Raw genomic sequence first — 14,536 nt, 5'->3', positions numbered from 1 at the left:
TTCCAGATGCTGGGAGAGTCCAGTACCAGAGGGCATGGTTTGAGAATAAGGGGTAGGTCATTTAGGACAGAGTTAAGGAAAACTTCTTCTCCCAGAGAGTTGTGGGGGTCTGGAATGCACTGCCTCAGAAGGCAGTGGAGGCCAATTCTCTGGATGCTTTCAAGAAGGAGCTAGATAGGTATCTTATGGATAGGGGAATCAAGGGATATGGGGACAAGGCAGGAACCGGGTATTGATAGTGGATGATCAGCCATGATCTCAAAATGGCAGTGCAGGCTCGAAGGGCCGAATGGTCTACTTCTGCACCTATTGTTTATAGTTGATAGACGAACTGCCAAAAGTGACTCGTGTAAATACACTGAGCATTTTCCATTCATGTGAAATTGCTGTCCTTTTGGTAACCAGTTTGTGTTATTTATTATCTGACTTTCTCTTATAGATACCAAATTGCTTTGTTGATCCTGGGATACGTGCTGCCTTTGGTTGTGATGGGTATCACATATGCCATCATTGGAATCACGCTGTGGGGTGGGGAAATTCCCGGTGATACATCAGAAAGCTACCATGATCAGCTTAAAGCTAAGCGAAAGGTAATTACAAGTTCTGCTCTGAAGCAAATCATGCTAAATTTCTCTGACAGAACTTGTCACATTTAATGTAGCATTGAATATTACATGGTGTGAAATGTTTCTAAAGTTGAGACAAATAGTTTCACATTGGAATAAGACATAGGTAGACAGATTTTACTGCTTGTTGATCTCATAACATGCAGCCGTTATGCTTGGATATAATTATTAAATTTTATATTATCACAATGCTGATATTGAAAATTTTGTGTGTCTGCAATCTTTCTGACACAAAGACCAAAAGAAAAGCCCAAGCCTAGAGCCCTCCACCATTGACCTTTCTCCTGACATCTCAAATAATTAGATCAGAGCTCTGAAGTTAAGCATGGATCTGCAATGTATATCCTCAAGTCTTTGAAATCCAAAATGGTCGTGGCTGGATTTCTGTGTTGTTTTCCACTATTCCACCATTGCTTTAAATATGTCAAAGGGCAAATAGCCACATTTTTGCTCCTATACTTTATGGTTTTATATACAGCTTTACTTGATCTTAATCTGGATGTTGATCTCCTTAGTCAAAGTGACAGCTAAATGACACAGGAGCACAGTTGAAGAGTGGAGTCACTGCTCTACTGTAGAGAAACATGGAGGGTAATTTACACACTGACATGTGACTTTATATTCAGCATCTCGAGGCACTTCATTCACAATTCAAGACTGAAAAATGTAATTTCCTATACACAAGTGTAAAGGAGGATGTTACTCAATCCAATGTCACAATAAAGAACACAATTTTTTTTAAATCCCAATTAATATAGATACATAAGATAGCTTATATACATAGATTGTTTGTATGTCCATAAAGTGACACTAGGCACAAGATTATTGTCTGCAGTGTCAGGAAATGATAAAGTAGTGGTGGTTGGGGGTGTGGAGGCATGGGATAGAGGATGGAGGTGTTGATTAGCCTTACTGCTTATGGAAAGTAACTTTTCTGAGCATGGCATCACCCCTGATGGGAGTGGGACAACCAGTCCCTGATCAAGGTGGGTGGGATCCTTCATGATTTTATTGGCCCTTTTCCAGCATCTTTTTGTATATATCTCCTTCATGATGGGTAAGGCTGGTGCTGGTGATGTGTTGACTGCCCGTTGACCTGGAGATGTCAGTGAAGAAAACTAGACACCAATGTCGTGTTTTGTAACCTCAGAAGCAAATCAAAAGAAACAAACACAGGAGCTGACTATAACATGTGTTTTCTTTTCTTTAGTGAGCCACTCTCATATGACTCTATGTAACCCATAATTAATCATGTAAACAAACAAAGAATGCTTAACCAAACAATATTACCCCAATGTTATGGAAATATTAAATACACTACAAACAAGATGCAGAGGGAGAAATTAAGAGGCTAGATTGTTAAGTGGCTAGATTTAAGCAGGAGGAGTTAGAACTGGAATTTCAAATGTGGGGCATAGGCAGCTGATGCAGGCAGAGGAATAGAGTTCTTGGGATTTTAAGAGTTGAGGATTGAATGTGGGGAATGGTGAGTTCTGATGGGATATTAGTGTGAAGTTGGGAATTTCAAATTAGAATCGCTTAGGCACTGAGAATCTAGGAAGGTTAACGAGGTCAGGGAGAACATTGAAATTATCAAGGATGTTTCATTAAGAAACTTAGAGTGGAACAAGCATAAGAGTTGGTGAGTAAAGCCCCAAGTGAAGACTGGAATGGATGTAATGCTCAAATTACAAATTAAAATCTTAAGAGCATGGTCAATCTGATAAGTAAATTAGGACATTACAGATATTTCAGAAGTGGTTGCTGTGCAAACTGATGCAGTGTAAGGTGATTTGGGCCAAAGGTAAAGAGGTCATTGGCCTTCACACAGTCTATATTTTGATTGCCTGATACATACAAACCTATGAGGTAAAAACCAGGAGTAGGATACTGGGACTGTTCCCCTGGTCTTCTGTTTAAAAAAAGTCAGAGCTGTTCTGATTGTAACCTCATCACCGTAATTCCATCCCTTTGCCTATCTAGTATGTACTGACTTTTCCCTACAAATATTCAGATTATTTCACTGACCTTTTAGGAGGCAAGTACCAAAGTCTCATTGCTCTCTGAGAGAAAAAAATTCACCTGTCAAAACAGACAACTTCGTATTTTGAACAGTGAAGTGACCTCTAGTTCTAGATTCTCCTGCAAGGTATCCTGTCAAGACCACTCAATATCCCATGTGTTTCAGTCAATTTCTCTTATCTAAACTCAATAAATGCAAGTCTAGTCTTTCAGATCTTTCCTCACAGTACAATCTGCCCATTCCTGTAACCCTAGATGGGTAACTTCATACAGACTTGCACAAAACCCTGTCCACTAGGACTTCTATTCACCAGAATTCATTTCAAACTAAGGGGTGATTTGTATGAGTTAATGTAGCAGCAGCTTTCTGGTTAAATTGAGTGTGTGCAAATGAAATTTCCCCATTAGATGGAAAATAAAGCACATATGTTCCTTACAATGCTTCTGAGGGACTCCAGATGTTACACAGCTCTTTCTACTTCAGAAGTGCTTATTAACAATAACATAGGAGCCATGCCTATCGGTTTCAGTACAGCAAGCTCCAATAACGTGCATTGCACTATTGCTTGGATTACCCAAGTATTAGAATTGTTCACACCATGATGAGTATCAGCCAAAATAAACAGGTGAATATCCTGTTCTTCAAAGATGTCATTGGTTTGTGAGATGTATTTGAGAGGGCAGAACCTCAGAACCTCATCCTTTCCTGATGTAAGCAGCTCCTGTAACAGCTGTTGCTCTGTCAGCACAGAAAATTGAATATATATCTTTAAAAAATCCCATAAAGACCCACTTTGTCTGATTATCTTAAACATTGCATTACCTCATTCCATTTCTAAAGGATGACCACATTTCCAATCAGCATATTTGTTTTGTTTGCAGTTTGTGTGTCACTCAGAGCACAGTAGTAAAAGGCTCTGTGTATTTGTCACGACAGAAGGTATAATGCTGCTTTTGGGGAGATTTAAAAAAAACTTGTAAAAGAAAAAGATCAGGTGCAGGACTTGTGCAGGACTTGTTTTAAGTGGCAGAAACCATGGTGCTACTTGCAGCCTGAGCTGGATGTAAAAGGACCCGTAACAGTTTGGTGCCCTGATGCAGTTATTTCTTGACTGCCCTGACACCACGCGACTGATCTGAATTGCTAACTCTGTTTCAATTCTCAAAAATACAACTGCAGATGCTGTGGATCAAAGAATACGTACACGACGCTGGAAGAACTCAGCAGGTCAGGCAGCATCCGTGAGAAAAGAGTAGCCAACGTTTCGGGCCGAGACCCTTCATCAGGAATGGGGAGGAAGAGAGGGCCGAAGCCCAGTAATAGAGATAGGGGAGGGGAAGGGCTAGAGGCGCCAGGTGGAGAACCAATCAGAGGAAGGATAAGGGGGGAGGGGATAAGCATGAAAGAACTGTAGAGGTAAAGGAGCAGAAAGTTGAAAGGGGAGAGAGGCAGAGAGGGACCTAGGATAGGGGAAGGGAGAGGAGGAGGGAATTACCGGAAATTGGAGAATTCAATGTTCATATCACCAGGCTGGAGGTTACCCAGACGGTAGATGAGGTGTTGCTCCTCCAACCTGAGTTTGGCTTCATCATGGCAGTAGAGGAGGCCATGTATGGACATATCTAGATGGGAATGAGAGGCAGAGTTGAAGTGGGTGGGAACCGGGAGATCCTGTCTATTGTGACAGACGGAGTGGAGGTGCTCGACGAAGCGGTCCCCCAATCTGCGTTGGGTCTCGCCGATGTAGAGGAGGCCGCACCGGGAGAACCGGATGCAATAGACAACTCCAGCAGACTCGCAGGTGAAGTGTTGCCTCACCTGGAAGGACTGTCTGGGGCCCGGAATGGTGGTAAGGGGGGAGGTGTGGGGACAGGTGTAGCATTTGCGCTTACAGGGATAAATGCCGGGTGGGAGTTCTTAAATTCACTTGGTCCATCTTGGACACTTCTCTCCCCTTTCCTGATCTCTCAATTTCCATCTCCGGAGACAGACTATCCACTGACATCTTCTACAAACCCACTGACTCCCATAACTATCTTGACTATACCTCTTCCCACCCTGCCCAATGCAAAAATGCCATTCCCTATTCCCAGTTCCTCCGTCTCCGCCACATCTGCTCCCAGGATGAGGCTTTCCGTTCCAGGACTTCTCAAATGTCCTCTTTCTTTCAGGATCGTGGTTTCCCTTTCGGCGTCATCAAAGATGCCCTCACCCACATCTCTTCCACCACCCGCACTTCAGCCCTTAACCCATCCTCCCGTCACCACAACAGGGACAGGGTTCCCCTTGTCCTCACCTACCACCCCACCAGCCTCCAGATCCAGCATATTATCCTCTGCAACTTCCGCCACCTTCAACTGGACGCCACCACCCAGCACACCTTTCCCTCCCTGCCCCTCTCAGCTTTTCACAGGGATTGTTCCCTCCACGACTACCTGGGCCACACGTCCCTTCCCACAGAACTCCCACCCGGCACTTATCCCTGTAAGCGCAAATGCTACACCTGTTCCCACACCTCCCCCCTTACCACCATTCCAGGCCCCAGACAGTCCTTCCAGGTGAGGCAACACTTCACCTGCGAGTCTGCTGGAGTTGTCTATTGCATCCGGTGCTCTCATCGGCGAGACCCAACGCAGATTGGGGGACCGCTTCATCAAGCATCTCCACTCCGTCCGTCACAATAGACAGGATCTCCCGGTTCCCACCCACTTCAACTCTGCCTCTCATTCCCGATTAGATATGTCCATACATGGCCTCCTCTACTGCCATGATGAGGCCAAACTCAGGTTGGAGGAGCAACACCTCATCTACCGTCTGGGTAACCTGCAGCCTGGTGGTATGAACATTGAATTCTCCAATTTCCAGTAATTCCCTCCCCCTCCCCCTTCCCCTATCCTAGGTCCCACTCTGCCTCTCTCCCCTTTCAACTTTCTGCTCCTTTACCTCTACAGTTCTTTCATGCTTATCCCCTCCCCCCTTTATCCTTCCTCTGATTGGTTCTCCACCTGGCGCCTCTAGCCCTTCCCCCTCCCCTATCTCTATTACTGGGCTTCGGCCCTCTCTTCCCCCCCATTCCTGATGAAGGGTCTCGGCCCGAAACGTTGGCTACTCTTTTCTCACGGATGCTGCCTGACCTGCTGAGTTCTTCCAGCGTCGTGTACGTATTCTCTGTTTCAATTCTGCTGGGTATCTCAGTGATTATTGTTTATTATTTTGAGATCTGACTGTGAAATTTGTTCCTTTTTCCTTCTGTCTGACAATAGGAGTGACTCCTAAAGCTGTAAAGTGCATTGTGATGTCCTGAGGTTCTAAAGAGCTGTATTTAATGCATTACATCACCTTGCCACTGTTTAGAAATAATGAATGGGTGATGTCTTTGATTATTATTCATCTGCTCATTTGTTTTCTTCTGTAGGTTGTTAAAATGATGATTGTGGTAGTTTTCACCTTCACCATTTGCTGGCTTCCCTACCACACCTTCTTTCTTGTCACCAAACAGTACCCAAATGTGAGTAGATGGAAGCCCATACAGCAAGTTTACTTGGCCGTGTTCTTACTGGCAATGAGTTCCAACATGCACAACCCTATCATATACTGCTGCCTCAACAGCAGGTAAGTCAACTCATCGAGGGTGAAGATGTCTCTCTATTCAGCATTGAAATTCAAATGATTTGTGAATAACTCCCTGGTGCTTTAATTGCCGAGTGATGAATTTGAAGACTGCTCAAAACAATACAATGATACCTTCACATTTAAGCTGCAAGTAATAATGGGACCAAAAATACCCTAAGTCATTCTGCTCAGTGTTAATAAACAAGTTTTGTTATAAAGGTGTCATAGCAGATTTACAAAAGCTTGGGTGAGTTGGGGAGTGATGGACAGATGTAGAAATTGAATTGTAAACTGAAGGCTTCAGCTGCCAGCTGCACATCAATCGATGATAAGTAAAGTCATTGAGTCAAAACACTGAGAAATGGAGGTATTTAGGGCTGGAGGAGTTTAGAAGTGGGGTGGGTAGGGACAAAGTGGTAGATTGCTTAATGGGAAACTATTATTGGTTAGAGCACAGAAGTGATGTGTAAAAAGGAGTTGCAAAAAAAAAAGTGAAATGTGGTTGTCAACACCAGATGAACAGGAGCTGGACAATGTCATGGAAGAGCAAACAGATGTTCTTAATGAAGCCACAAATATTTAGATTAAAATTCACCTTTGGGTCAGACATCACAAAAAAAGACGAAGTGGGAATAGCAAAAGGCTTCAAAGCTATGTCAATAGGTTGATGAAGTAGGTTGAAACAATGCTGAGTAATGCTAAGAATGAGGAGTGATATTGTCAATGATATGGCACAATTCCAAAGGAGACGTAGAAAGAGAGCAAACGAGGTATATGTTCTTGTAAGTGGTATGCCCACGATATTTAAGCATCATGATGATCACTTTCCATTGCCAAGACACAGAAGAGTACAGACCATGTGTAAATGAATGGGATTAGCACTCGATAGTCAGCATAGTCGTGGTGGGCTGAAGAGCCTATTTCAATGCACTATGGTCCTATAGCTCTATGACTCCAGGAGTAAGGAAGTCAAAGCATGTTTATGAAGCTTTGGCACCAGATGACATTGTTTGCCTTCAGTTAAGGGAATGTGGAAGAGACAAGAAAAGATTTTGTAGTTGAAAAAAGAAGGCAGGAATATCTTGTATTCCATGTGAACCTGAAATTGTACAGAATTTTGGCAGGGCCAGTAGTGCTTGATGTAACCCAATCAGTTGTGCCAGTACAAAGCAAACCAGTTATCTGTGGAAGTAGTTTGGGTCTGCATTCCTTGGACAAGGCAGTGGAGATGAGTTCTGTACTGGATGTCAGAAGGCAATGGTTTAGTGGGAACTGTGGCACAGAAGCTGAGGATTTGTTTGAGCAGATTAATAGCTGCAAGTCTAAAGGGTTTTCTTTATAGTATCAGAAACAGAAGTGATCTTACATATCGCAAGTTATGTGAGCAACGAGTCAGATTTAATGATCTGGCTCATTGCCCACATAACATGGGATATTAGGTGGACCCATCACTCTAATGGGTGGTGAACTTTTTATATAGTGTTTGATCATGTTCAGTATAACACTGGAAATACTAGACAGCTCCAAAGGTTTTAGAATTTTTTTAAGGGCCTGTGTCATGTTTTAGTGACAAATTGTAGCAAATGCCGTCCATCACGCAATATTGGCTTCCTGAGATTGTAGAGAATCCTGTCCTTTCCCTTGATTATTGATTATTCAAGATCACCGCTATACTCGCAATTTCATTTTTAATATCACTTTTTAGTTTTTAAGATGCCTACATTGCTCCTGACCATTTCCTTTTCAGTAAATAATAGTTTAAGATCTCTTCTGCAATGATTTTTAATAACTTTTGTAAAATTTACCAGCTCCTCTATTTGTAGATCAATCTATTTTGTTACTTTATCTTGTTCTTTGCTTCCCTGATGCTCGGAATTGTGCCAGTTTTTTTTCCATTTTATATGCCTGATTTTGGTTTATGTAACGCATTAGTCACCAATGATTGTTTTCCATTTCAAGCAATGTTCTTGCCCTTTAGGGGCTCAAAATGATTTCCTATCATATTAAGTTATTTCTTGAACATCTCCCATGACTACACCATCATTTTACTCATTAACAATCTGCCCTGTTTACCATGAATAATCTCTGTCTCATCACATTAAAGTCAGTCTTGGTCAAATCCAGAACTGTTGTATTTATAACTCATTCAGATCATGGGAGAGAAAACCATATATCTACCCGTACGCAAACACAAAGAGCTGACATGTTGCCTCTAGTATAGATGAAAGCATTAAATTACAAAATAGATGGCCTTACATTTGTTCACACGGGTCTATTTCCCAGAGATTTTCCCATTTAATTATCAGTAATTTAAACAAAAGGATAAAAAGAAAACTATTAAAGTAGATTTCTTGGCAGACAAATGCAAGGTAATCCATTTTGGACCTAAATAGAATAATGGAATAGAAAAGAGTATTTCCAAAACAAAGAAAGGTGGGAAGCTATGAAGATCCAAAGAGGCTTACTGGAAGGTACAGGAAATAAGCAAAAGGCCCATATAAAGGGCTAGGAAATAACTGATCTGAACCAGAGATAATAAATTAATTCGATACATCAGAAATAACCTGCCTCAATGACTATCGTCCAATAGCACATACATCCACTGGGATGGAGTGCTTTGAGAGGCTGGTAATGGAACATTTCAATTCATGCCTCAGAGACCACTTGGATCTGCTCCAGTTTGTCCACTATCACAAGTCAACAGCAGATGCCATTTCATTGGTTATTCACAATTCTGGAACATCTGGACAGCGAAGATGTATACATCAGGATGATCTTCATTGACTACAGCTTGGCATTCAATGCCACCATCCCCTCAAAACTAATCAGTAAACTTCAAGTCCTAGGCTTCACTACATCCTTATGCAACTGGATCTTTGATTTCCTCACTTACACACCCCAGTTATTTGGGATTGGCAACATCTCCCCCACAATCTCCATCAGCACAGGTGCACCACAAGGCTGTGTGCTTAGCCCCCTGCTCTACTCACTTTCTACTTATGACTGTGAGGCTAAGCATAACTCCAATGCCATATTTAAGTGTGCCAATGATACTACTGTCATTAACCAAATCAAGGGTGGTGTTGAATCAGCATATAGGAGGGAGATTGAAAATCTGACTGAGTGGTACCACATCACCAATTTCTCACTCAATGACAGGTAGACTAAAGATGATTATCGAATTCAGGAGGAGGAAACCAAAGGTCCATGATCCAGTTCTCAATGGGGAATCAGAGCTGGAGATGGTCAACATCTTTAACTTCCTCAGTGTTATAACCATATAACCATATAACAATTACAGCATGGAAACAGGCCATCTTGGCCCTTCTAGTCCATGCCAAATGCTTACTCTCACCTAGTCCCACTGACCTGCACTCAGCCCATAACCCTCCATTCCTTTCCTGTCCATATACCTATCCAATTTTACTTTAAATGACAATATCGAACCTGCCTCTACCAGTTCTACTGGAAGCTCGTTCCACACAGCTACCATTCTCTGAGTAAAGAAATTCCCACTCGTGTTACCCTTAAGCTTTTGCCCCCTAACTCTCAACTCAAGTCCTCTTGTTTGAATCTCCCCTACTCTCAATGGAAAAAGCCTATCCACATCAACTCTATCTATCCCCCTCATAAATTCAAATACCTCTCTCAAGTCTCACCTCAACCTTCTACGCTCCAAAGAATAAAGACCTAACTTGTTCAACCTTTCTCTGTAACTTAGGTGCTGAAACCCAGGTAACATTCTAGTAAATCTCCTCTGTATTCTCTCCATTTTGTTGACACCTTTCCTATAATTCGGTGACCAGAACTGTACACAGTACTCCAAATTTGGCCTCACCAAAGCCTTGTACAGTTTTAACATTACATCCCAAATCCTATATGCAATGCTCTGATTTATAAAGGCCAGTATACCAAAAGCTTTCTTCACCACCCTGTCCACATGAGATTCCCCCTTCAGGGAACTATACACCATTGTTCTTAGATCACTCTGTTCTACAGCATTCTTCAATGCCCTACCATTTACCATGTATGCCCTATTTTGATTAGTCCTACCAAAATGTAGCACCTCACACTTATCAGCATTAAACTTCATCTGCCATCTTTCAGCCCACTCTTCTAACTGGCCTAAATCTCTCTGTAAGCTTGGAAAACCTACTTCATTATCCATAAAACCACCTATCTTAGTATCATCTGCATACTTACTGATCCAATTTACCACCCCATCATCCAGATCATTAATGTATCTGATAAATAACATTGGACCCAGTACAGATCCCTGAGGCACACCGGCCTCCCAACTGACAAACAGTTATCCACCACTACTCTCTGACATCTCCTATCCAGCCACTGTTGAATCCATTTTACTACTTCAATATTAATACCTAACGATTGAACCTTCCTAACTAACCTTACGTGTGGAACCTTGTCAAAGGCCTTACTGAAGTCCATATAGAGAACATCCACTGCTTTACCCTCGTCAACTTTCCTCGTAACCTCTTCAAAAAATTCAATAAGATTTGTCAAACATGACCTTCCACGCACAAATCCATGTTGACTGTTCCTAATCAGACCCTATCTATCCAGATAATTATACATACCATCTCTAAGAGTACTTTCCATTAATTTACCCACCACTGACGTCAAGCTTACAGGCCGATAATTGCTAGGTTTACTCTTAGAACCCTTTTTAAACAATGGAACCACATGAGTTATAATTTCAGAGGATCTGGCCTAGGTCCAGCATGTACAGTAAGTGCCATTATGAAGAAAGCAAGATAAAATCTCTATTTTCTAAGAAGTCTGTGAAGATTCAGCATGTCATCAAAAACTTTAGAGATGTATGCTGGAGAGTACATTGACTGGTTTCATCAGTCTTGGTATGGAAACACCAATGCCCTTGGACAGAAAAGCCTAGAAAAAGTAGTGGATAGAGCCCAGTGCATTATAGGAAAAGCCCTCCCTTCCATTGAGCATATCTACCTGGAGCACTGTCACGGGAAAGAGCATCATCAAGGACCATCACCTTCCAGGCCGTGCTGTCGTCACACTGCTGCCATCAGGAAGAAGATACTGGAGCCCCAGGACTTGCACCACCATGTAACTGAACCAGTTATTAAACCAGAAAGGAAAACTTCAGTCAACTTCACTTGCCCCATCACTGAACTGTTCAGCTGAACTGGACTCACTTTTATTGCTTATTTATAATATTATTCCTTACTTTTCTCTTTATATTTGCAGTTTTTTGGTGTTTTCTTTTGCACAGGTTTATTAATTCTATTGTTTTTCTTGTGAGTACCCGAAAGAAAATGAATCTCAGGATTGTAGATGGTGACATACAGTATATGTACTTTGATAATAAATTTACTTTGAACTTTAGTGTCAATAACAGTAACTGAAGAGCCAGCAAGTTATCAAAGCCCAGCTAGTTCACTAATGTAAATCATGGAGGAAAGTTGCCAGTCCTTCCTGGTCTGCTTCTGCTGGACTTTGAGTATGAACTCATAAAGCTGAAGGACTTGATACCATTGAGATACAGTGCTAAGGCACCTTCTTAAATTATTGCAGTCCTTCTGTTGAAGATACTCCCAGAGAACTGTTGGGAAAGGAGTTATGGGAATTCAAGCTTACGGTGATGAAGAAAGATATTACATGAGCAACTGAGAAAGAAATGTACAAGTGACCATGTTCCCTTGCACCTGAGCCCCTAAACGTTTTGGCAGTAAAGACTGTCAGTCTGGGATGTGATGTCAGGGTAACCATGATGAAGAACTGCAGTGCATCTTGTAGATGTAACAACCTGCAGTCAACCCCAAATAGCAAATAGCTGCCTAGTCCAAGATGGTGTTGAACTTCTTAAGACATCTTGTGAGATTGCATGCATCCAGGTATTTGTAGAATATACCATTACATTTCCAATTTCTGTCTTGCAGATGGTAACAAGGCTTTTTCAGTAACTGAGACTTTCACCACAGGTTACCCAGCCCTTTATCTGCTCGTTAAGCAATGATACTTACGTGCCTCCTCCAGTCAAGATTCAGGACCCCTACAGGACCCTGACACCTCAGAACCCCGACCCCTCAGAACCCCGACCCCTCAGAACCCGGAACCCTCAGAAACCCGACCCCTGCAGAACCCAAACCCCTGCAGAACCCCGACCCCTACAGAACTGCGACCCCTGCAGAAAACGACCCCTGCAGAAACCGACCCCTGCAGAACCCCGACCCCTCAGAACCCCGAACCATCAGAACCCCGACCCCTGCAGAACCCAAACCCCTGCAGAACCCCAACCCCTCAGCACCCCGACCCCTCAGAACCCCAACCCCTCAGAACCCCGACCCCTGCAGTACCCCGACCCCTACAGAACCCCGACCCCTCAGAACCCAAACCCCTGCAGAACCCCGACCCCTACAGAACTGCGACCCCTGCAGAAAACGACCCCTGCAGAAACCGACCCCTGCAGAACCCCGACCCCTCAGAACCCCGAACCATCAGAACCCCGACCCCTGCAGAACCCAAACCCCTGCAGAACCCCAACCCCTCAGCACCCCGATCCCTCAGAACCCCGACCCCTCAGAACCCCGACCCCTCAGAACCCCGACCCCTCAGTACCCCGACCCCTGCAGTACCCCGACCCCTCAGAACCCCAACCCCTGCAGAACCCAAACCCCTCAGTACCCCGACCCCTCAGAACCCCGACCCCTCAGAACCCCGACCCCTCAGTACCCCGACCCCTGCAGTACCCTGACCCCTCAGAACCCCAACCCCTGCAGAACCCAAACCCCTCAGTACCCCGACCCCTCAGAACCCCGACCCCTCAGAACCCGGACCCCTCAGAACCCCAACCACTGCAGAACCCCAACCACTGCAGAACCCAAACCCCTCAGAACCCCGACCCTGCAGTACCCCGACCCCTCAGAACCCCAACCCCTCAGAACCCCGACCCCTCAGAACCCAAACCCCTGCAGTACCCCGGCCCCTCAGAACCCCAAACCCTCAGAACCCCGACCCCTCAGAAGCCCGACCCCTCAGATCCCAGGCCCCTCAGATCCCCGACCCCTCAGATCCCCGGCCCCTCAGATCCCCGACCCCTCAGAACCCCGACCCCTCAGATCCTCGACCCCTCAGATCCCCGACCCCTCAGTACCCCTGCCCCTCAGTACCCCTGCCCCTCAGTACCCCTGCCCCTCAGAACCCCGGCCCCTCAGAACCCAGACCCCTCAGAAACCAGAACCCTCAGAAACTCGACCCCTCAGTACCCTGACCCCTGCAGTACCCCGACCCCTGCAGTACCCCGACCCCTCAGATCCCCGACCCCTCAGAACCCCGACCCCTCAGAACCCCGACCCCTGCAGAACCCCGACCCCTCAGAACCCCGGCCCCTCAGAACCCCGATCCCTCAGTAACCCGACCCCTCAGAACACCGACCCCTCAGAACCCCGACCCCTCAGAACCCCGACCCCTCAGAACCCCGACCCCTGCAGAACCCCGACCCCTCAGTACCCCGACCCCTCAGAACCCCGACCGCTCAGAACCCCGACCCCTACAGAACCCAAACCCCTGCAGTACCCCGACCCCTCAGAACACTGACCCCACAGAACCCCGACCCCTCAGAACCCAAACCCCTGCAGTACCCCGACCCCTCAGAACCCTGACCCCTCAGAACCCTGACCCCTACAGAACCCAAACCCCTGCAGTACCCCGACCCCTCAGAACCCCGACCCCTCAGTACCCCGACCCCTCAGAACCCTGACCCCTCAGAACCCCGACCCCTCAGAACCCCGACCCCTGCAGTACCCCGACCCCTCAGAACCCCGACCCCTGCAGTACACCGACCCCTGCAGTACCCTGACCCCTCAGAACCCCGACCCCTCAGAACCCCGACCCCTCAGAACCCCGACCCCTCCGTACCCCGACCCTTCAGTACCCCGACCCCTCAGAACCCCGACCCCTCAGATCCCCGACCCCTCAGTACCCCGACCCCTCAGATCCCCAACCACTGCAGAACCCCAACCCCTGCAGTACCCCAACCGCTCAGAACCCCGCCCCCTCAGTACCCCGACCCCTCAGAACCCCGACCCCTGCAGAACCCCGACCCCTCAGAACCCCGACCCCTCAGAACCCCGACCCCTCAGTACCCCGATCCCTCAGAACCCCGACCCCTCAGAACCCCGACCCCTCAGAACCCCGACCCCTGCAGAACCCCGACCCCTCAGTACCCCGACCCCTCAGAACCCCGACCCCTCAGTACCCCGACCCCTCAGAACGCCGACCCCTC

General features: G+C 45.7%; 1 protein-coding gene across 1 annotated transcript in view; it reads left to right on the top strand.

Annotated features, from left to right (window-relative positions):
• The window catches only part of LOC140713879 (neuromedin-K receptor-like), an 83,223-nt gene that overhangs the window by 53,149 nt on the left and 15,538 nt on the right, over positions 1-14,536 (top strand). The window contains exons 3-4 of the mRNA XM_073024503.1: positions 440-590; positions 6,065-6,261. Of these exons, the coding sequence (XP_072880604.1) occupies positions 440-590; positions 6,065-6,261 (348 nt within the window). The remainder of the gene's footprint in view (positions 1-439; positions 591-6,064; positions 6,262-14,536) is intronic.

This window comes from Hemitrygon akajei, chromosome 2 (assembly GCF_048418815.1).
Source record: "Hemitrygon akajei chromosome 2, sHemAka1.3, whole genome shotgun sequence".
NCBI lineage: Eukaryota > Metazoa > Chordata > Chondrichthyes > Myliobatiformes > Dasyatidae > Hemitrygon > Hemitrygon akajei.
The sequence above is the reverse complement of the archived record's forward strand: the minus strand, read 5'-3'. Positions and strand labels throughout refer to the sequence as shown.